Source organism: Onychostoma macrolepis, chromosome 12, assembly GCF_012432095.1.
Source record: "Onychostoma macrolepis isolate SWU-2019 chromosome 12, ASM1243209v1, whole genome shotgun sequence".
Taxonomy (NCBI): Eukaryota; Metazoa; Chordata; class Actinopteri; order Cypriniformes; family Cyprinidae; genus Onychostoma; species Onychostoma macrolepis.
The window spans coordinates 2,773,720-2,795,323 of NC_081166.1; the positions used below are offsets into that span (position 1 = coordinate 2,773,720).

Here is a 21,604-nt window from a genome sequence, read left to right on the forward strand (position 1 = left end):
AATAAGTTATATTATCTATTTTTCTATTCATCTGTGAATCCTGATCCACAAATCATGGTTTCCACAAATATATGAAGCAACGCAACTGTTTTCAACATTAATAATAATCAGAAATGTTTCTTGAGCAGCAAATTGGTATATTAGAATGATTTCTGAAGGATCACGTGACACTGAAGACTGGAGTAATGATGCTGAAAATTCAGCTTTGATCACATGAATAAATTACAGTTTAAAATATATTCAAATAGAAACAAGTTATTTTAAATAATAATAATATTTCACAATATTTCAGATTTTACTGTATTTTTGATCAAATAAATGCAGCCTTGGTGAGCAGAAGTAATAATAATAATAAAAAAAACAATCTTAGCTCCTCCAAACTTTGGAATGGTAGTTTATTTACTTGTTTGTAAAAAGATCTCATCTTTACTTAAGAAATGTGTTTCTTGGATTTTATCGCCTGTATCAGCCAAAAACTATTCCTGCTTGGCTGATTTACTGTACAAGTGCGTTGTGTATTGATAATGCACTGCACATTTTCTGTTTTTAAGTTTTTTGTTTTTTTTTGTCATTTTTAGTAAATGGTGTTAAATAACTCTTTATTTCCATTCAGCAAATTTGAGTGCATCTTCTTTGTCATCATTAAGCATTATGTAGGTCATTGTCCACAATGTTTTCTAGACATGAGCCTAAACTTTACTTTACGTCACCCAAAATTCAGATTAACACAGTCTTTATTATATCTGCTGTTTATTCTAGAAACTGGATCATTGTGTTGGTTTATTAGGGATTTGGCAATCAGGTTACCGTGTTTGCATGATATATAATGGCATTATGTCAAATTTTGCATGTATAAACATGGCGTACAGCGACACGGTCTCCTTCGGTTCTCTTTCTGTCTGTCTGATTAGTATTTTCCGGCTGTAACACGCTTCTTATGAGGCTGGAGAATCAGTGAGAAACTCTTTCATCTCTCCGCCTGCTGCCCACACATGCTTTCTGCTTCCTACAATCTCCTTCTTCCTTACACCCTCAATAACCTTTCATACATTTCCTTTCACACGCTCCTGTCGTTCTCCCACTCTCTCCATCTGTCTCTAAATCACATGAATCAGTGCTTCGCATGTTAACAGTAATTCAGCTCTGAAATGCATTCGATGTGCACGTCGTGAGATCAAATTATGATGCACTGACCACTGTAATCTGCATTTGCACTCAACTTGTTGGTGTTTTCGGTCCACCTAGTGACCTCACCTCAAGATATACTTAACAAAATACATGTGCGTGTGTCTTAAGTTGGTTTGAGACCATTAGTGAGCTCGTACCATGAAAAACCCGCCATCTGACCAGCACTAATTAGATTCAGACTCCATCTCTTGAGTTTGAAATGTGATTCATACTGAATGTTATTTAATACCTCGTCTGAGATTGGCAGTCTTGCAGGACGACCAGCCATTAACGTCAACCGGATGATCAAAAACTCATGGATTCTCATCCCAAATTCAAATAATTGGCTCTGAAAGGGTTTGCGTGGAAATGGACCTTTGTTGGACTGTTATGCATCACGGCGTCTGGCTAAGTGGATGATTGTGTTCGTTTCTGTAGATGATGGTTGAAGTGATTAGTGTGCATCTTGAGGATTGAATTACAGTAATGTTGTTTGAGTGCGTGCGACTTCACGAGGTTAGAAAGGTCAGTGTAATGCCAGCGAAAGGAAGGCCAGGTTTTTGTTTATTTTCTATTCTGGAACGATTTATAATCTTCACTCACTTTATCACTAATAGACTTTAATGTCCTCAGAGAGATGAAGTTTATTTAATGTGTTATGTAGTGCGTCATGTGTGAACCCAAGAGAGCTGAGTGAGTCAAAACTTGTCATGAACATGTCCAGGTCAGAGTTCACCTCAAAATGAAAAAACAAAGAAATAAGAGACTATGCTTGGCATATTATATTATATAACTATTATTTTATGTGAATATATGTTAAAATATAATTTGAACATATATGTTGTGATCAAAGCTGAATTTTCAGCATCATTACTCCAGTCTTCAGTGTCACATGATCCTTCAGAAATCATTCTAATATGCTGATTTGATGTTCATTTCTGATTATTATCAGTGTTGAAAACTGTTATGCTGCATAATGTTTTTTTTTGTAAAAGCCATGATGATTTTTGAATAGAAAGTTCAAAAGAACAGCATTTATTTGCAAATATAAGTCTTTATATAATATTTTAAAAATATTTGTAATCATTTTTGATCAATTTAATCATGGTTTGTACTTTAAATTTTGTAATTTTAATTTATGATTCAAATATTTTAATAAAAATCACCATTAAGGAAAATTGAAATGTAAAAAAAAAAATACTAATACAACACAATACATTTAATGATTAATAAGGCACATTGCATACACAGAGCGATTTTGATGTTCCTAAAAATGAACTTCACTTTATTTATGCAAAAGACAGTTTCTCATGTTTTTCTTTCGATTTAAAGAAACAATGAGGCCTGAACATGTTTTTATGAGGATTACCCAATTGTAGGGATCTGTAGGTGTAGAAAGGTTCATGCGCTCCCTGAAGGTCTCCGATTAGCCGTGTTAATGGACGGCCTGGGCTCAGGACCGCAGGTGTGTGTTTGTGTTTCACAGACTCAAGCTGATAAATCCTATTAAGTAGAGGAGGAGAAAGTAGGTCTGTAGGAACTCTCTCTCTCTCTCTCTCTCTCTCTGTGTGTGTGTGTGTGTAAGTGAGAGCGAGAGCTAATAAGATACATTGGACCACATCAGCACATGCTATTTTTGGCTCTTTCAGTGGTGTTTGCTAAGGCGAGCTTCACTATTACTATCACTCATGCTTAGCACGAGGGATTTGAGCAAACTCCTGACACTAAGTACTAAACTTTGCCATGGAACGTTGTATATTATTGCATTACAGACATGAATGATTCCTCAAGTCATGTTGCATGTTTGAAAAACAACTTACATGCTTGTGAATGTGATGTTGGTCACAGATGATTTCAGACAGATGGACGAGGTTTCTGGGTTCTGATCTTTGGTATTATTATGGTGATTAGGAGAGGTGTAATATGGAAGACTGAAAGTCCCCTCTATTGCCTGACTCGTATGTCTTTTTGACAGAACAGAAATAGTGATGAAAGTAGCAATGAAATGATTCATTGTAGCTTATAAAACAGAATAGGTTGATCCATATTCTGATCAGATGAGCCACTTTCAAACCTTCGTAAAATAACAATGCAAACCTCTACTATATGTATATACCGGTATATATATATTAATGTTTTTTTTGGCTTGGTAGAAGAGTTGTTTGTTATATTATTCATTTATAAATAAATAAAATTAAGAAATTAAAATATATTATGTTATTAACTGTATATATTAATATTCTTCAGCTCATGCCTATGGTTGGGAATTGAAATGTCTCTAAAGCAAAGTTTTTAAGCGTCTGATGTGTGAAACTCATCCCACACCATATTGTGCTTTTCTTTAGAAAATGTAAAAATAGTAGTTTTATAAATAGTTTCAGTAGGTGTGGGATGTGACTGGGAGTGTAAACATAAGGAGGACAGTAGTTGATTGCTCTGTAGTTTTCTGGACTTGTGTTTTTGGCATCTGTGTGTTCATGGAGAATATGACACAGCTGTTGTTGATCAGTCTTTTCTGAATACATTTCAGGAATGAGGACAAGTCACAGCACATTTATGATATAAGGGCTCGACCATCCCACGCACACTTCCCCTTCTCCAGAGCAGGGTTGTTGACATGTCGAATGATCTCAATTTGTTTTTTTGTTGTTGTTTTTTTACTTAAAAATTAGACTTTAGATGAAAGTGTTGTTTTTTTTAAAAAAAAATAGGTTTTCGTAATTAGTTTTTGTAAGTTTTAGTAGTTTTTTTGGTGGGTGGTGGCGGGAGTTTTGACAGTTTTATTCATTTTTATTCAAATTAAGTTTCATTTTTAAATTAATTCAATGTTTATTTATTGTAGAAAATCAAGCTAAGCTATATTAAAATAAGAAATAGGAAGTGTCACATGAAATTCAATTGATGGGTTTTCAGTTTCAAATGTAAAAATTCAGTGCAAATTTTAAGGTGACTTGTTTTTTTCCACTTCCATAAAAATTTACATTTAACAGTATTTTACTCTAAAATGACCCATTAGATCTATTACAGTTTTTATTTATTTATTTTTTATTTTTTATTTTGCCATATAAAGTAAGGAAACTTACTATCAACTAATCAACATCATTTTTACAGTCTTTTGCAGCTAAAATTACATTTTTTGTATGTTTGTTCCATGCATTAAACTATATGAATAATTTAGCATATTGTTGAACCTTGGGAGTTCGTGCTGATGTTAATCAATTTCATTGTTCAATTTTGAAAGTAATTCTGTTTACATTTCGATGTGCGGATTTGGTACTGTTTTGGATCTAAACTTGATGTTGAATGTATAATAAGGGTTCTCAGGAATATGTAATTCTCCACAAACTGAGGTCAGGTGTGCACTAGATAAAGTGAAATTCCTCCCACATTACCTGTAGAGGCCTGTCCTATTCACAGAAAGCATTTGACATTCAGCAGCCTGCTTCATATGCTTGTACTCTTGTCAGTGTGACAGGTGAGCCTCTGGACAGGAAGCATTGTGCATTATTTGAAGTGTCGTGAGAAAGTGAATGAATGACAGACAGGAAGGGAAGGAGGGAGGAAGAGATGGCGTTCATTCAGATGGAGTCGTTTGACACGAGGCCCGTCTCTATGGCTACAGCGTTCACCACTCTGTGCTCGACAGAACGCTGTTCTTATAATTCAGGGCAAATGTATTCATCAGTCCCGCACAGAAAGGTGCTAAATCCTCGCGGATCAGTTTGATCAGAAGGAGCTTTGCTGTTACGCCTGTCTTCAGTTTGTATTCTGTTTTGTTCTGGTTGTCATTCTCATGGGCGGTTTTCTTCCTTTATTTGAAAGAAAGAAAAGGCTGTCACTGTAATTTGCATATTTTTGAAGTTATCTTTAATGGATTACTTTACAGAAAAATCTCAATTCTGTCATAATTTTCCTACACATGCATATATAATAATTGTCAAATCTGTGTAAAAATGATTTCTCAAAATTATAATTTATGTGAATAACTACAAATACTAGAAATATATTCATTTTCGTGAAATTAAATTTATGACTTTTCTGTTACACTGTAAAAAAAAATATTGTAACTAAGATAAAACAAAGATTATACATTTTACGAGAAAATACTATTTTAGACTTTAAGACTTTAATAGCATATTTAATTCAATGCATTACTTGCCTTTTTTTTTTTTTTTTTTTATTTGCTGACAATTTTTGAGTGAAAAGTAAATCCTACAAAAAAAACAAAAACAAATGTAGTTAGTTAGTGGAAAGACTGAAATATTTTCTTGTACAATGTACTCCAGTAATCTTCCTTTTATTTACAACCTCGAAAAATCCTCTTTTTTTCAGTGTGATATAAAAGCCACAAAAGTCCAAATTTCAGTCTCCAAGAAAGTAAATAGTGTCCACTTTAATATCATGTTGTCTTAAATAATCAGCTGGCCGTCCTCTGAAGCAGAATCTCAGGACTGCGGTCAGATAGCCATGCTGTGGCTAATATTAGCACGGATCCGGCTCTGTGACACTGTATAATAAGACTGTGATTCTGCCTGTAAACATGCAGAATCGACACCCGGGGACCGTCGATACCCGAGAGGGGCCATTACGGCTCTTGAAGTGTCTCATTCGTTCCTCTGCGACTGTTATATAAAGTGTTTGTTACAGGTTGTTCTGTTGTTATAGTGAACTAAGACTCACTCTCAGGTGCAAATAAACCTGTAAAATGAATCTCACGAAACTTCTCAACATGCATTTTCCTTTCATATATTTCAAGTAAACTGCACAGGGAATTTTGGACAATAAAAAAAAAAGTGCAGCTGCCTGTGATATTTAGCGAGGCCTTTAATGAGGAAGGTTATAATGGACCGAGTAAGCGAGCTGGTGATAAAGGTGTGAAGGTGTCTGTTTAAATGGGCTCGACGGCGCAGATGGTTTTCAGTGAATTAGCTGAGATGGCCTGTAATTCTCCTGCAGTGCAGACGGATGAGTGAGTATTTTTGGAGAGAGAAAGTCCAGGGAGAAAATGACTGAAGGAGAGAGGAATGATATTGAGAGCAAAGCAGAGCTATATTGTAAGAGTCGACACAGGCTTGTGTGTGTGTGTGTGTGTGTGTTAGATTGCTTGTACACGTGTTTTGATACAGCGATGCACATTTTGAAGATGGAGGCTGCAATGGACTCCCTTATCTCATGAATATTAATCAGGTCAATTATTTAATGTCAAATTATGATAAGTAAGAAGATGTGCAAAATTGCTTAAACAATTAAAGCAATAGTTAACCCAAAAAAGTAAAAATGCATCTGATATTATTTACTCCTCATTTCATATTGGCTCTAAAAAGACGATAATTTTAATTGTTAGATCCACTGCTTCTTTAACGTTGGCTGCTTTTATACAGATAGGTTTGTATTTCTTATATTTGAGTGAGCAATTGTTCTGTTAGCTCAAATCAAATGCACGCATGCCATGAACACCTTTTCCCTAAGCGTAAACTTTACAACTTTTAGAATATGATGTGTACTCGGATGTAAAGTTTGCTTTGATATGTTGCCAGTTTAGTAGATGTTCTGTCGTCACTCAATGGCTGCATGTCAAAGTGGTGCCCGCAAAATAACACAGACTTTATAGACAATTGGACGAGTTTTTGGGGCAGACCTGACCTGTTGAAAAGAGATGGTGTTCATCCCTCCTGGAGGGGTGCCGCTCTTCTCTCTAGAAATATGGCACATAGTCTTAGAGTTCGAATTTGACTAACTGGGACCCAGGTCAGGAAGCAGACAGTCTGGCTAAACCGACCGTCTGCTAGCCGCTTCACGTCACAGAAGTCAGTTAATTCTCAGCACATAGAGACTCTTTCACCTAGATATCACTCTATAGAGACTGTGTCTGTTCCCCGAACTAGAAAATACAGAAAACATCCAAACCAAAGTAATAGTAACAATTTAATTGATATTCAACAAATAAAAAACAGATATAATACAGGTAAACACACGATAAAGCTTGGCTTATTGAATATTAGATCCCTTTCTACAAAAGCACTTTTTGTAAATATGTTCACTGACCATAAACTAGATGTGTTTGTTTGACAGAAACCTGGCTAAAACCAGATGATTACATTACTTTAAACGAGTCTACACCCCAAGACTACTGTTACAAACATGAACCGTGTCCAAAAGGGGAGGTGTTGCTCCAATTTATAGCAATATTTTCAGTATTTCTCAGATGTCGGGTTTCAAGTATAATTCGTTTGAAATAATGGTGCTTCATATAACATTATCCAAAGAAACAAGTGTTAATGATAAGTCCCCTGTGATGTTTGTACTGGCTACTGTATACAGGCCACCAGGGCACCATACAGACTTTATTAAAGAATTTGCTGATTTTCTATCGGAGTTAGTGCTGACTGCAGATAAAGTCCTGTTGATGATTTTAATATCCATGTTGATAATGAAAAAGATTTGTTGGGATCAGCATTTATAGACATTCTAAACTCTATTGGTGTTAAACAACACGTGTCAGGACCTACTCATTGTCGAAATCATACTCTAGATTTAATACTGTCACATGGAATTGATGTCAGTGGCATTGAAATTTTGCAGCAGAGTGATGATATCTCAGATCATTATCTAGTCTCCTGTATATTCCATATAGCTAAAGCTGTAAAGCCAGCTCCTTGTTACAAATATGGTAGAACTTCTACCACAAAAGACTGCTTTATAAATAATCTTCCTGACTTATCTCAGTTCCTCAGCATATCCAATAGTTTAGAACAACTTGATGTAACAGAAACTATGGACTCTCTCTTCTCTAGCACTTTAGATACGGTTGCTCCTTTACGCTTAAGGAAGATTAAGGATAAGAGTCCAACACCGTGGTATAATGAGCACACTCGGGCCCTAAAGAGAGCAGCCTGGAAAATGGAGCGCAGCTGGAGGAAAACAAAACTAGAGGTATTTCGTATAGCTTGGCGGGAAAGTAACCTATCCTACAGAAAAGCATTAAAAACTGCTAGATCTGATTTACTTTTCGTCTCTTCTAAAATAAAACAAACATAACCCTCGGTATTTATTCAATACAGTGACTAAATTAACGAAAAATAAAGCATCAACAGGTGTTGGCATTTCCCAAGAGCATAGCAGTAATGACTTTATGAACTACTTTACTTCCAAGATCGATACTATCAGAGATAAAATTGTAACCATGCAGCCGTCAGCTACAGTATCGCATCAGATAGCGCACTATAGATCCCCTGAGGAACAATTTAATTCATTCTCTACTGTGGGAGAGGAAGAATTGTATAAACTTGTTAAATCATCTAAACCAACAACATGCATGTTAGACCCTATTCCATCTAAACTACTAAAAGAGCTGCTTCCAGAAGTCATAGATCCTCTTTTGGCTATTATTAATTCATCATTGTCATTAGGATATGTCCCCAAAACCTTCAAATTGGCTGTTATTAAGCCTCTCATTAAAAAAACACAACTTGACCCCAAAGATCTAGTTACAGACCAATCTCAAATCTCCATTTTGTCAAAGATACTAGAAAAGGTAGTATCCTCACAATTATATTCCTTCTTAGAGAAAAATGGTATCTGTGAGGAATTCCAGTCAGGATTTAGACCGTATTATAGTACTGAGACTGCTCTCATTAGAGTTACAAATGACCTGCTTCTATCATCTGATTGTGGTTGTATCTCTTTATTAGTTCTACTGGATCTTAGCGCTGCTTTCGACACTATCGACCACAACATTCTTTTGAATAGACTAGAAAACTTTGTTGGCATTCGTGGAAGTGCCATAGCATGGTTCAAATCGTACTTATCTGACCGCCATCAGTTCGTAGCAGTGAATGAAGAGGTATCATATCGATCACAAGTGCAGTATGGAGTACCTCAAGGCTCAGTACTAGGGCAGTTACTTTTCACGCTTTACATGTTACCCTTGGGAGATATTATCAGGAGACATGGTGTCAGCTTTCACTCTTATGCTGATGATACTCAGCTCTATATTTCTTTGCGGCCCGGTGAAACACCAAATTGAGAAACTAACGGAACGCATAGTCGATATAAAAAACTGGATGACGAGGTGTTAATTATCGGACCTTAAAACCCCACATGTAATAACCTAGAACACTATCTAACACTTGACGGCTGCTCTGTCAATTCTTCTTCATCAGTCAGGAACTTAGGTGTGCTGTTTGATAGCAATCTTTCATTTGAAAGCCATGTTTCTAGCATCTGTAAAACTGCGTTTTTCCATCTCAAAAACATATCTAAATTGCGACCTATGCTCTCAACGTCAAATGCAGAAATACTAATTCATGCGTTTATGACCTCAAGGTTAGACTATTGTAATGCTTTATTGGGTGGTTGTTCTGCACGCTTGATCAACAAACTACAGTTGGTCCAAAATGCAGCAGCTAGAGTCCTTACTAGAACCAGGAAGTATGACCATATTAGCCCGGTTCTGTCAACGGCACTGGCACTGGCTCCCTATCAAACATCGGATAAATTTTAAAATCTTGTTAATTACTTAAAGCCCTGAATGGCTTAGCTCCTCAGTACTTGAGCGAGCTCTTATCACATTATAGTCCTCCACGTCCACTGTGTTCTCAAAACTCTGGCCGTTTGATAATACCTAGAATATCAAAATCAACTGCGGGCGATTTTGTTTTCCTATTTAGCACCCAAACTCTGGAACAACCTAACACTGTTCGGGAGGCAGACACACTCTGTCAGTTTAAATCTAGATTAAAGACACATCTCTTTAACCTGGCTTACACATAACACACTAATACGCTTCTATTATTCAAATCCGTAAAAGGATTGTTAGGCTGCATTAATTAGATCAACCGGGAACACTCCCCATAACACCCGATGTACTTGTTACATCGTAAGAAGAATGGCATCTACGCTAATATTTGTCCGTTTCTTTCTTATTCTGTTTCTCAGTCCGTATCCGATCAGATGGTGGATCAGCACCAAGAGATGATGTCTACAGCCCTGATCGTCAGCGGAGACCAGGACACCCAGATGACCCCCAGAGACATACATTTAAATTATAATAAACAAACAAATATATATTATAAAAATAGACTGAGAAACAATAAATGCATTAAACTATACATTACAATTATAGTAAATGAATAAATCATATAAATGAAAAACTTCAAATAATGAATAAAACACAAATATAACAAATACATTAAATTATAAATTAAAATGCTCCATCGGGACAAGACCACGGGAATCAGATAAGCCCTTTACACAATCTGACATGGCTGGGGTTGGAATTGAACCGCGGGTTTCGTCTAGCCAGAGGAGAACTGCCCCCCGACTGAGTCTGGTTTCTCCCAAAGTTTTTTTCTCCATTCTGTCACAGAGAGAGTTTTGGTTCCTTGCCGCTGTCGCCTCTGGCTTGCTCAGTTGGGGACACTTAATTTCTAGCGATTATCGTCGATTTGATTGCACAGATACTATTTAAACTAAACTGAGCTAGACAATGACATCTCTGAATTCAATAATGAAATGCCTTTAACTGAAAATTTAGAAAATTGAGTGTTTAATCTTATCATTATACATTACAGAAATTCAGAATTCAAAGGGGACAAAGTTAGAATTGTGAGACATAAACTTGGAATTGAAAGAAAAAAGTCAGAATTCTGAGTTTATACAGTATCTCTCAATTTTATCTTGCAATTTTGACTTATTTTTCTCAGATTTGCAAGAAACAAAGTCCTAATTGTGAAATGTCAACTTCAGTTGTGATGAAAGAAGAATTGTGAGTTGAAAAGCAGCAATTACCTTTTTGAGAATCATTTTACGTCATAGTTTTTTATTATTATTTAAAAAAATTTTTTTTATGTACTTTCAGACCTTTGAGTACTTTTGAATGTGCACAGTTCATGCCAGGACATTGTAAATCTGTAGCAAATTAGTGTTCAAGTTCAGCTGGATCATATTGACAAGTATAGCTTAAATGCATAAATGTTGTAATTTCTAATAGCTATCAATGGAGAAGGATATTTTTGGGTCCTGATGGTGTTGTTATGGCATCTACCAGCAGGGGCTAACTGGGGCATGCTAACCAGCAAAACCTTGACCTGGTCTAGATACCAGGCATGTACTTTTAATTCGAGCCAGCAGAAGTACATTACTTTCAGTTGTGTGGGCTTACATTCCAGCTTCCCTGTAAAGAGCCTTTCTGGGAGTATGGTGTCAGTGGAGGTTTTCATTTTTTTTTTTTTTACTTTCAAAAGTAAAAGGTTGTGTGCATGCATGCACTGTTTTAGAGAGTCTCACTGATTGATTGTTGACATGAGAGCGGCTTTCATTTATCCTTCACTTGTGCTGCAGCAGCAAAGTCAATGACATGCACCTGCACTTTCAGAAGAGCATGTAAGTGTGTATGTGTGTGTGCAACACACATGAGCGAAGAGAGATCCTTCAATCAATCACCGGGCGTCTCAGAGACTGCAGGAAGCACTTTTCTAGATCAGCATCATATTTCCAAGTAAAATAATACACAATTGCTTATTTGTATCAGTGCATATGTGAAAATATATATATGTGTGGAGAACTTGATTCTGATTGGTCAATCATAGCATTCTGAAAATATGCCCTATTCATGTCGATTTATTCCCTTATTTGAAATTTCCCTTGCACAGTTTAGGGGAAGGTATATCAGTATTCTCTTCTATGTACACGCTACAATATTTGTAGGCCTGGATGGGAGTTTACTGTATGAGTCACTGAGGTTTAGTGCATGACGTAAATCTGTCTGTGTGTGTGTAACCATGTAGGATTTTAGGGATTAATTTCTCTGCTACGCAGTAAATAAGCCCATCCCTTCATGCAGATGGTCAATTTGGCATTTCTCAAACAGAATGGCGTTGTTAAAAATAAATATTGAAAAAAAAGGTAAAATACCTTCAGTTGATTTCAAAAGAGTATGACAATGAAATGCAGTCTCTTTTCAGTGGTGTATTTAGTCTCTGCTGGAGAATATTACCTCGGTTTGTTTAGTGTTAGTGCGCATTGGTTAAATGGATGGTTGAACTATAGAATGAGTATGTCATCAGTGGGGGAAAAAAAAGCGTCAGATGACCGCTGCTGATATAATCAGGTTGCTGCATCTCTATAATTGAATTTCTACTGATGTCATGACCGAGAAATGTACTCTACTTCTCTGCCATGTTTGTTTCACAAGTTTTGGATCTTGGAGCAATTTTAATTGTCCTTTAAGCAATTAATGTTAACATGAAATGACACAACCCATGATGTACCCGTGACACCAAATATTTAAATCATTTTTGTTCGTATAACTTCACAAGTTGTTTCAAAGCAGCTTTACATGCATTAATGACATCAGGTTTAAAGATTTAAAAACTTGAAAAAGCCAAGGCTGACTGTGGCCAGGAAAAACTTAATGTATGTGTACTGTATGTGTTCCAGAAGTCATAGATCCTCTTTTGGCTATTATTAATTCATCATTGTCATTAGGATATGTCCCCAAAACCTTCAAATTGGCTGTTATTAAGCCTCTCATTAAAAAAACACAACTTGACCCCAAAGATCTAGTTAATTACAGACCGATCTCAAATCTCTTTTGGAACAATTGCAATTTATTAATTGTCTGTCTTTCTCCATGTGTTAGGTGCAATGGTCCATGCCATCTCCATCTGTAATAGCTGGTCTGCCAGGAGAATGTATCTGAACAGCATCTCCATGAACTAAAAGTACACTCGCAGACAAGTCACAGGAATTCACAAACCGACCAGTACGGAAAAAAGTATCCCCGTCTCTTCTTTAGTCTTCATCACAGTGTCTCTCTTTGTGTTGTACTGTTATGACGCCATGTCTCAAACTGGGAAAGTTCTTCATTTGTATGTGGAGGTAAGATCCCCACCAGAGCATGATGGGAAAGGTAGTTCCTGTGAGACGACAGTGGAGCAAGATGGTCCAATTGAAGCTTTGACCAAATTAGCACAGGCAGCATCTGGGTTTCCCACACCTCCCTGCAGCACATTCAGGCCAAATGTTAGCTTTAGACTGCAGTCTTCACACAATTCTCTGGATTCCCCTCACAGACACAGCATTCCCCAGCAGGAACCATTCCAAGAAGTGTCCTCTGGCCTCAATAACAACATTGACAGTAAACAATTAAAACATGCCCAGTCGTCAAACTCTGGACGGACATCAGGTCCTGAGACACCTTGTCGAGCATGCAGCCATCACAAGAACTCTAAACCAATGCATGGACAGAGGTCCGTGGTCACCTTCAGCTACATTGAGAAGGCTCATGTCAAAACCATAGAGAGTCCGTGCAATAGTCCCGGTGGAATAAAGGAGGTAGCGGCTTGTCCACATAAGAGGTGTAGTGAACAAGTGTGGTCGCAACCTGCGGAATCTACCTGCAATAATAGTCCATTTCACCAGCACACGGGTTCTACTTTGGATCCTATCGGTCAAGCTGCAACACAGCGAGCCCTTAAGGAATTTGGGTCTCCCCAATTGAGGTGTAAGTTTTCTCATTGCTCAGACTGGAGTCCAGAGTTTCATCAGCGCTATAGAGAAAGATGCCAGTCTTGGGCAGGCCCACCAGTGCCAAACTGCAGTGCCTACAGCCATGATCCTGACCAAGGCAGGGTAGGAGCTGCGTGTGGTGTCCCCAAAAGCCCAGCATCAGATGCTTTCTCATCCCACAACAACCAGCAGAAATCCACCTCCAGGTCCCAAGGATGCCCCAAGCAGAAACTCAGTTCAAAGCAAGACTGCTCCGCTGCAGTCGGTCAAACTTGGGGAAGCCTGGGTGAAGACAGGACTCTGACAGGGCAAAGGACCAGCCTCACAAACACACCCACTCAAGGTCTGAACCAGCTGAGTGGAAGCAATAACTCCTCAGCTCTGAACAGTCCTGAGATAGCCCGCAAGATTGCAGAAGAGGCCACGAAGGTGTCAACAATTTTCAACGAGGTCCGAAGTTCTCCTCCTCCCGTTGTTTTCGGGGGTTCATCTAATCTAAGCAGCACAAACTATGGGTATCCTTCTAGAGAAATCCAGCACGAGTCCTTACAGCAGAGTCCAGTGCATCATTCGGCTGTCAAGATGAACATCCCTGTGCATGAAGACCATTCTACGACAAACGGGGTTCCTCGGCACCTGCATGAAGCACCAGCTACTAAGAGCTTGGATTTAAGAGATGACCTGGCCAATCACTCATTCTGCTCTGTCCCAGTGGGAGGAGACCCTGATTCTCCAGCCCTCCCATCTCGTCTTCTTCGTCCAAGTCTGTCCAAAGCAGACACGTGTTCTCCACTCCGAGATCCTCGTCAGCTTAGAGCTGACCTGCCAGTCTCTGACAGCCCCACTTTACACCGTCACAAGCCTCCACAGTACACTGGAGAGGAGTGGACATCTGGGGAACCCTGGTTCCTGGACGAGGAGGACTGGGATGACCATGTCGTCGCAGAAAGCGTGGAGATCTCCAGGCGGTTGTTTATCGGTCAAAGTGTGGATGATTCTCCGGTCAGTTGGACATCTAGACAGCAGTGGAAAGAGCAGGCAAAGAAAGAGGAAGGGAAGTTCAGTTTGTCAGAAAAACTCAAAGGTAATCTCAAGAGCAGCATTCCAGTGTACAGAAAAAGCGATAGGGTTGAGATCATAGGACGAGGAGAGGAGATTGTGTGCAATTCGGTATGTGGAGCAAACCGCAGCCCTGGGGAAAGTGTAGAGGATATGACCAGGCTAACACTGCAACAGAGACAGGCAGAATGGAGGAGAAGACAGGCTTTGCTTCTAGGGCCAGTGGTATTAGAAGAGGGGGACAGAGGAGAGGACGAACAGGGGTTTGGAGATCACCAGGGTTTGGTTGGGTCGTCCCCGAGCTCTAGTGGAGTAACGGGAAGCCTAGGAGACAGAGATTGCATCTCACCTGAGTCCAGCCAGAACAGCAACCAATCAGATCACCCATCATCAGGGATACAGGTGAGCCCCTGTTCATAAAAGCGTTCTTGCATGTTATTACAGTGCTTTAAGAACAGTTTGAACAAGTTCCTTCTGATGAATGAGGCCCTTTGTTTGCAAGTACATCGAGTTCACTGTTTATTATAAGCTAATGTGTTTATATTGTGTGGGTGTTGCAGTCTGATGGCGGTTCTTTAGTGCCAGGTCCATCTCTGCACTGTCAGAAAATTGCTCGTGCCAAGTGGGAGTTTCTGTTTGGCACTCCAGCAGAAAACACTGCCAGCAAAAAAGAGAAGCGTGAGTAGCCAGTTGACCTCTTTAATATCAGTTTTAATGATCACTTAGATTCCGGCATTAGCAATTAAGTGCTGTTTTCTAGGATTATTTTAATGCAGAAATATGTTTAGATCAGGGGTGTCAAACTCAATTTCTGGAGGGGCACAGCTCCAACCCTAATTAAACACACCTGATCCAGCTAATCATGCTCTTTAGGCTTATTTGAAAACTACATGGTTTCTGTGTTCGAGCAGGATTGGTGCTAAACTCTGCAGGGCTGCGACCCTCCAGGAACTGAGTTTGACACCCCTGATTTAGATGGTTTCAAGTGTATGAAAGTGTTTGTGTTCTCATATGAAAGTGGAATAACACTACAATATCACTGAGCTGAAATACAAGTCATCAACAAAACATTGTCAGTATCCATTGAACCAAACTGGGTTAGTTCACCCAAAAATGAAAATTAGTCCATGTTTTACTCACCCTTAAGGCATCCTAGGTGTATATGACTTTCTTCTTTCAGATGAATCCAATCGGAGTAATCTTCAAAATTGTCCTGGCTCTTCTAAGTGTTATCATTGCAGTCAGTAGGTGTTTCTGTTACACAGTCCAAAACACGTAAAATAAAGTGCGCGAATCCATAAAAAAAACGTGCCTCACACTCTTCCGGGGGGTGAATAAAGGCTTTCTATAGCGAATCGATGCGTTTTTGTAAAAAAAAAAAATATCCAAAACGATATAAACAGTTTTGTGTTTCTTCCGCTATCTGTTGTACACGAGAGACTGCCTTTCTGGTGGATGACGTAGGACGCCGGCGCAGCGCAACGTTTGTTTATAGGAGCAAAGGAAGCAAACTTGCCTTACTTTACCAAAGGAAAACCAGTCTCCTCTTGGCTTATATTGAAATCCTCCGACATTTTTCTTTACAAATCCTCGTTTTGTGCTTCTAATTCGTGACCGGTGTTTAGTTTTGTTCTCTCTCCACGCTCGTCACTAATCACACAACGCTGACGTCCTACGTCATCCGCTGGAAGGGCTTCCGCTTATGACAGTTAGATGAAGTGAGAGAGATGTTTATTACGTTTGAAATATGGATATTTTTCTTACAAAAACGCATGGATTCGCAACAGGAGGCCGTTATTCATCTCCATCTCCCATGCGAGGCATGTTTTTTTTTTTTTATGGATTTTTTTACGTGTTTTGGACTGTGTAACAGAAAACCCACTGACTGCAATGATAGAGCTTAGAAGACCCAGGACAATTTTTAATATAACTTATAAATTGGATTTGTCTGAAAGAAGAAATTCATATATACCTAGGATGGCTTGAAGGTGAGTAAATAACAGGATAATTTTCATTTTTGGGTGAACTAACCCTTTAAGTTAACTTCATAGCTGAATGCATTTTTTTTGTTATCCACCTAGATGTTCCAGAACCCTCCACAGCTCCACCAAGTGGCCACTCTACCCCAATACCACCCTCATACCTGCCATTGGAGGAGCTTGCTCTAAGAGCTAATCATGATGTCCAACACGTGGAGGTGGAGCTAGTGACTCCGCCCCCTGCAGCCCCAGGCACCTCCCCCAAAACGGGCATAATTCGGCGAACTTTGAAATACTCTGAGACCGATTTGGATGCCGTTCCTTTACGATGTTACCGGGAGACAGACATGGACGAGGTGCTGTTAGCAGAGCAAGAGGATGCTGATTCAGCGTTTGGAAGTAACCGAAGTGTCATGGGAACTTCTTGTGCTGGGAGCAGCCCGCTAGGTGAGATGCCGAATGAAAGAACAGATGGACAGGAGGATGGGGAGGAGGAGGAGGAGGAGGAGGAGGAGGAAGAGGAGGATGTTGCGAGCTGGGTCACTGTCAGGATGCAGGGCGATGTGAGGAGGCTGTTGGCTGATCAGCGAGATGAGGAAGAGGAGTTTTACAGCATGATGCTAAAGAGGTGGGAAGTGGCAAACACACACTTATTTTTTAAGAAACTGTTAAACAATTCATTATGGTTCAGAATATCAGAAATAACAAGCCCATCTTTTTCTAGGCCTCAAGATCATTTCAGTAACAACCACCCAGCTCTAAAATCTCCCATCCTGGTCCGTGGTCCTCGCAGAAGGTCCGGAGACAGTTTGGACACATTCAGCCGACATTTTGAGAACATCATGGAGTCACACCGTGCCAAGGGCACCTCATACAGCAGTCTGGACAGTCTCGACCCTCTGACCTCTAGCACTCAAACTGTCCTGACCTTTGACCTCCCCACACTGACTCCACAGGTGCAGGGTCAGATCTACCAGAGTGCCCGGCAAATTGTGGAGCTCAGTTTCGCACCATTGGCACACGTAGAGATGCCCAGCCTCTCAGAGTCAGCGCTGACGATAACAGGAGATACGGATGCCACACGGGCGCCATCCAGCGAACGCCTCAGCAGCGGGTCAGACGACCGCAACGGACCGAGCTGGCAGAGCAACCCACCTCTTTCACTGCCCAGGTTTGTGTCATTTTCATCACTAAAGTGAGCAATTATATGTTTTGGCTAGGAAGATTTAGTAGTGTGCTATGGTTGTAGAAGGTCATCCGTATAGTATGGAGGTATGCCATTCTGAGAGCTTGTCCAAATACTCACACTTGTGGTCTTGGCCACTTGAGAGCATGTGCATGCAACAGGAAGTAATTGCACATGACTGTCCCAGGGCTTAAAAATGCTAAAGCTCAATGCCCTTAACACACACTAAATCCACATTATTTCAAAAGGCAAAGTGTATCCCATCATGCATCATGTTCTGGAAATAAATCTTGAAACTTTTTGCAGAGAGGTCCAAAAAACCTTCCCAGTATAAGTTACATATTAATAATAATTAGATATTACATACAATTTGGTAGTAAAGCATAAAGTGTTGCACATTTTATTTGTGCAAAGACAAGTATGTTTATTTTGTACAACATTTGCAACTGCTTTTTAATCACTTAATTAGAAGCACCACAATTGTTCAATTGTGTTGTCTGTTATAGAGACTACTGAACAGACATTTAGAAGTTTATTTTTAAATGCAAAAATGAAAATCAAAACAAAGCTCTGTAAATGGTTGAATTTTTAAAATGCTATAAGTGTGTCCCACTGGATAATGAAAAGTTGTAGTCTTCGTGCCCACTTGAACATTTAGAGGAAATATGTCATATAAGTAGACAAGTGGTCAAGACCGCAAGTGTGGCTATTTGGACAAGTCCTGAGTATACCTGGCCCACTAATATGTTCTTTGCAATGGCTCAGTTTTTCCAGCAGAGGGAGTATTCAAGCAACCATTTTTTATTTATTTATTTTTTTTTATTATTTTTTTTTTTTTTTTTAAGTAAAACATACTGCATTTTTGTTTACTATGACTTGAGTATTGGTGAATTTTAAGAAAACCTGAACATTTCTTGGCAGTTATATTTCACCTCATTATCATAAGAACGTTTGGTGAGATTTATGTGGAGGTTACCTGATATATATTACCCCTAACAAAGGTAATCAATATAAAATAATTTGTAATATTTAGTTTTTTATTTATTATATAATATATGCACATTCCATTTTCAACTTGTTTTGACAGGCTAGGGGTGAATTGCTTGAGGTGGATTCTAAGCAATATTTCCTTTATTTATCCAAGTGTAGCTAATTTACTGCGTAATGATTCTGAATGACCTATTAGTCTGTCGGTTTAACCTTTTCCATCTGCTATGCCTGTGAGTTGACTGCAGGCTGTATTTAGACAGGAGTGTGTGTTTGTGTGTTTGTGTGTGTTTGTGTGTGTGTGTGTGTGTGTGTGTGTGTGTGTGTGTGTGTGTGTGTGTGTGTGTGTGTGTGTGTGTGTGTGTGAGCGAGAGAGTGTGTGTGTAGGACAGATGAAAGGCAAAGCCGATTGCTGGCAGAGAACAGAAGTTACTGCTGCATGGATCACCTTGAGACAGAGAAACCCAGGAGGCTGAGAATGGTTTGAAATAGTATATATATTTTCACAATCAGAGGAATTTTGCTCCATAAATACTTATTTATAGGATATTGTGATATGTCCCATGTCTGTATTCTGTTTTTGTTTTATAAAAAAAGTTAGCACCTGTTGTAAATGTTATATGTATGTGGAGGCACTGTGCAGCACTGCACTGCAATATTACACTACCATCCAGTAGTAGCTAAAGTAAACCACTAGGTGGAGACAGTTATTCATAAGTGCTATTTGCAAAGGCGTCACTTTGAATCAAGCGTATCCTTAGAATTAAAAGCATCACTATTGCAATTGCCAGTATTGATCAAACCACACACATTTAATCAGAAGATATTTTATAGAAAATCCCTATTTTTTTTTTATATGGATGAGGTGCAACGGTTTAAATAAAATAAACACAACACAATGGATTTGCACTGGTCAGCCAAGCTATGAACCAATCAGATCCTAGTTGTCTTATAATGAGTGCTCATTTGTTATGCCAGTTAAGTGTGTGTGTGTGTGTGTGTGTGTGTGTGTGTGTTATTCGTTTGGCATGGCAGGAACAGAAGCAGCATTGTGAAAGAGCTTAGCCAAACGTTAAGCCCAGTGGCACAGAAAAACCTGTTTTGACTGTGTTTCCCCTACATAGGTACAGAGAAAAAAAGTATAAGGTTAATCATCAAGTGGATTGTATGTGAATATACAATATACAAAGTTTGGGATTGGTAGGATTTTTTTTCAAATGTTTTTTTCAGAGAAGTCTCTTATGTTCACCAATGCTGCATTACATTTGATCAAAAATACAGTAAAAAAAAATACAGTTAAAATAACTGTCCTCTATGGGAATATATGTTCAAATGTAACTTATTCCTGTGATGAAAGCTGAATTTTTAGTATCATTACTCCAGTCTTCAGTGTCACATGAATGAATTCTAATATGCTGATTTGAATATGCAAGAAACATTTCTGATTATTATCAATATTGAAAACAATCGTTCTGCTTCATATTATTGTGAAAGCAGTGATACATTGTTTTCTATCAGTTTACTGCAAAATTTTAAGACTGACAGCCACACTTACTGTAAATGCAGAAGTAAATACATTTTAAGTGATTTTAGTTGTAGAACGTGGCTGTCACACTGATAAATAACTAAACTGTGTGTACAGAGAAAGAGAAAGCACTCATTTGAGGAGTGAATGTATTCGTTAACAGTGTGTACGTGATCAAATGACTCATTAATTACTTTATCACTATTATAAAGCGAATCGTGGGAAAGAAAACAAGTGGTTTGTACATTCTAAAGTGCGTGTGAACTGAGGAGTCACTATCGAGGGAGAGATTGAGAGATGTTACATGCCACACTGAACTGAGAAGGTCATTAGAGCGTCAACAACATTCACAAAGAGAGAGAAAGCAGTGGGAAACTCATTGGGAAGGAAATATCTGGCAAGTTTGTGAGCTAAACAGTTCGAGGATGGATTGAAATTTCAGGATCTTTGGAATAGAGAGATTTAATGACTAAAAACAGATTAATTCAGTCACAAAGAGATTCAAACAGCAGCATTGGTCTCATAGAGATGTCCTCAAACACCTGAGGAGATACTGAGAGCGCAGTTGCTGGACAAACGGCTCAGGTGGACTGCGAAAAGCTGAGCATTAATTCAAACATGGCTCAGGTTCAGAGAGTCATATCACAGAGGCGTTTTGGCAGAGATGGTCTGAGGAAAAAAGCCCACTCAGTGTTTTGCTGGCATTGCTCTGCTCTGAAGGAGAGGAGCTGCGTCCTGACCCGCTGCCACACACCGTACAGGTAGAAACTGTTTGGACTGGATGCAGATCAGCATTGTATTGCTGAATTAATCTGCCATTGTCCTAATGAATGTAATATAGCCGTATTAGGCAGAATAGACAAGCGTAACTGTTGTTATTTCTCATAATTTGGCATTATAAAACTAGAAACAACCCAGAATGGGCAAGCATCTCTCACTTTTGAGAATCTACATAAAATATTCAAATGGTTACATAGAAGTTGTTTTTATTATTGCATTTTTTTTTTTTCTCTTTGAGCCTTACAAAAATATTTATTCTAAATTGTTCACATTTCCTTCCAGGAATATGGAACAGTGTTATTTTAGTTGCTGTTATTACTATTATGGTTTTTGTCAATATTTTGAATTAGATTTTATTTAATTTTTTTTTTTTTATTGAATTTCCGTTTTATTTCTATTTTCAAATGTGTA

General features: G+C 38.6%; 1 protein-coding gene across 5 annotated transcripts in view; it reads left to right on the plus strand.

Annotated features, from left to right (window-relative positions):
* The window catches only part of LOC131551104 (PH and SEC7 domain-containing protein 1-like), a 67,134-nt gene that overhangs the window by 3,291 nt on the left and 42,239 nt on the right, over window positions 1–21,604 (plus strand). For 4 of the 5 annotated variants that reach the window (XR_009273698.1, XR_009273697.1, XR_009273699.1 and 1 more), the window contains exons 2-5: window positions 12,809–15,138; window positions 15,297–15,414; window positions 16,818–17,343; window positions 17,440–17,886. Coding sequence is in view for 1 of the 5 variants with exons in the window: in XM_058793772.1 (XP_058649755.1) it covers window positions 13,009–15,138; window positions 15,297–15,414; window positions 16,818–17,343; window positions 17,440–17,886 (3,221 nt within the window). In the remaining 4 variants the exon portion in view is untranslated. Of the gene's footprint in view, window positions 1–12,808; window positions 15,139–15,296; window positions 15,415–16,817; window positions 17,344–17,439; window positions 17,887–19,267; window positions 19,370–21,604 lie in introns of those variants that run through there. The other variant, XM_058793773.1, reaches the window with a different exon arrangement.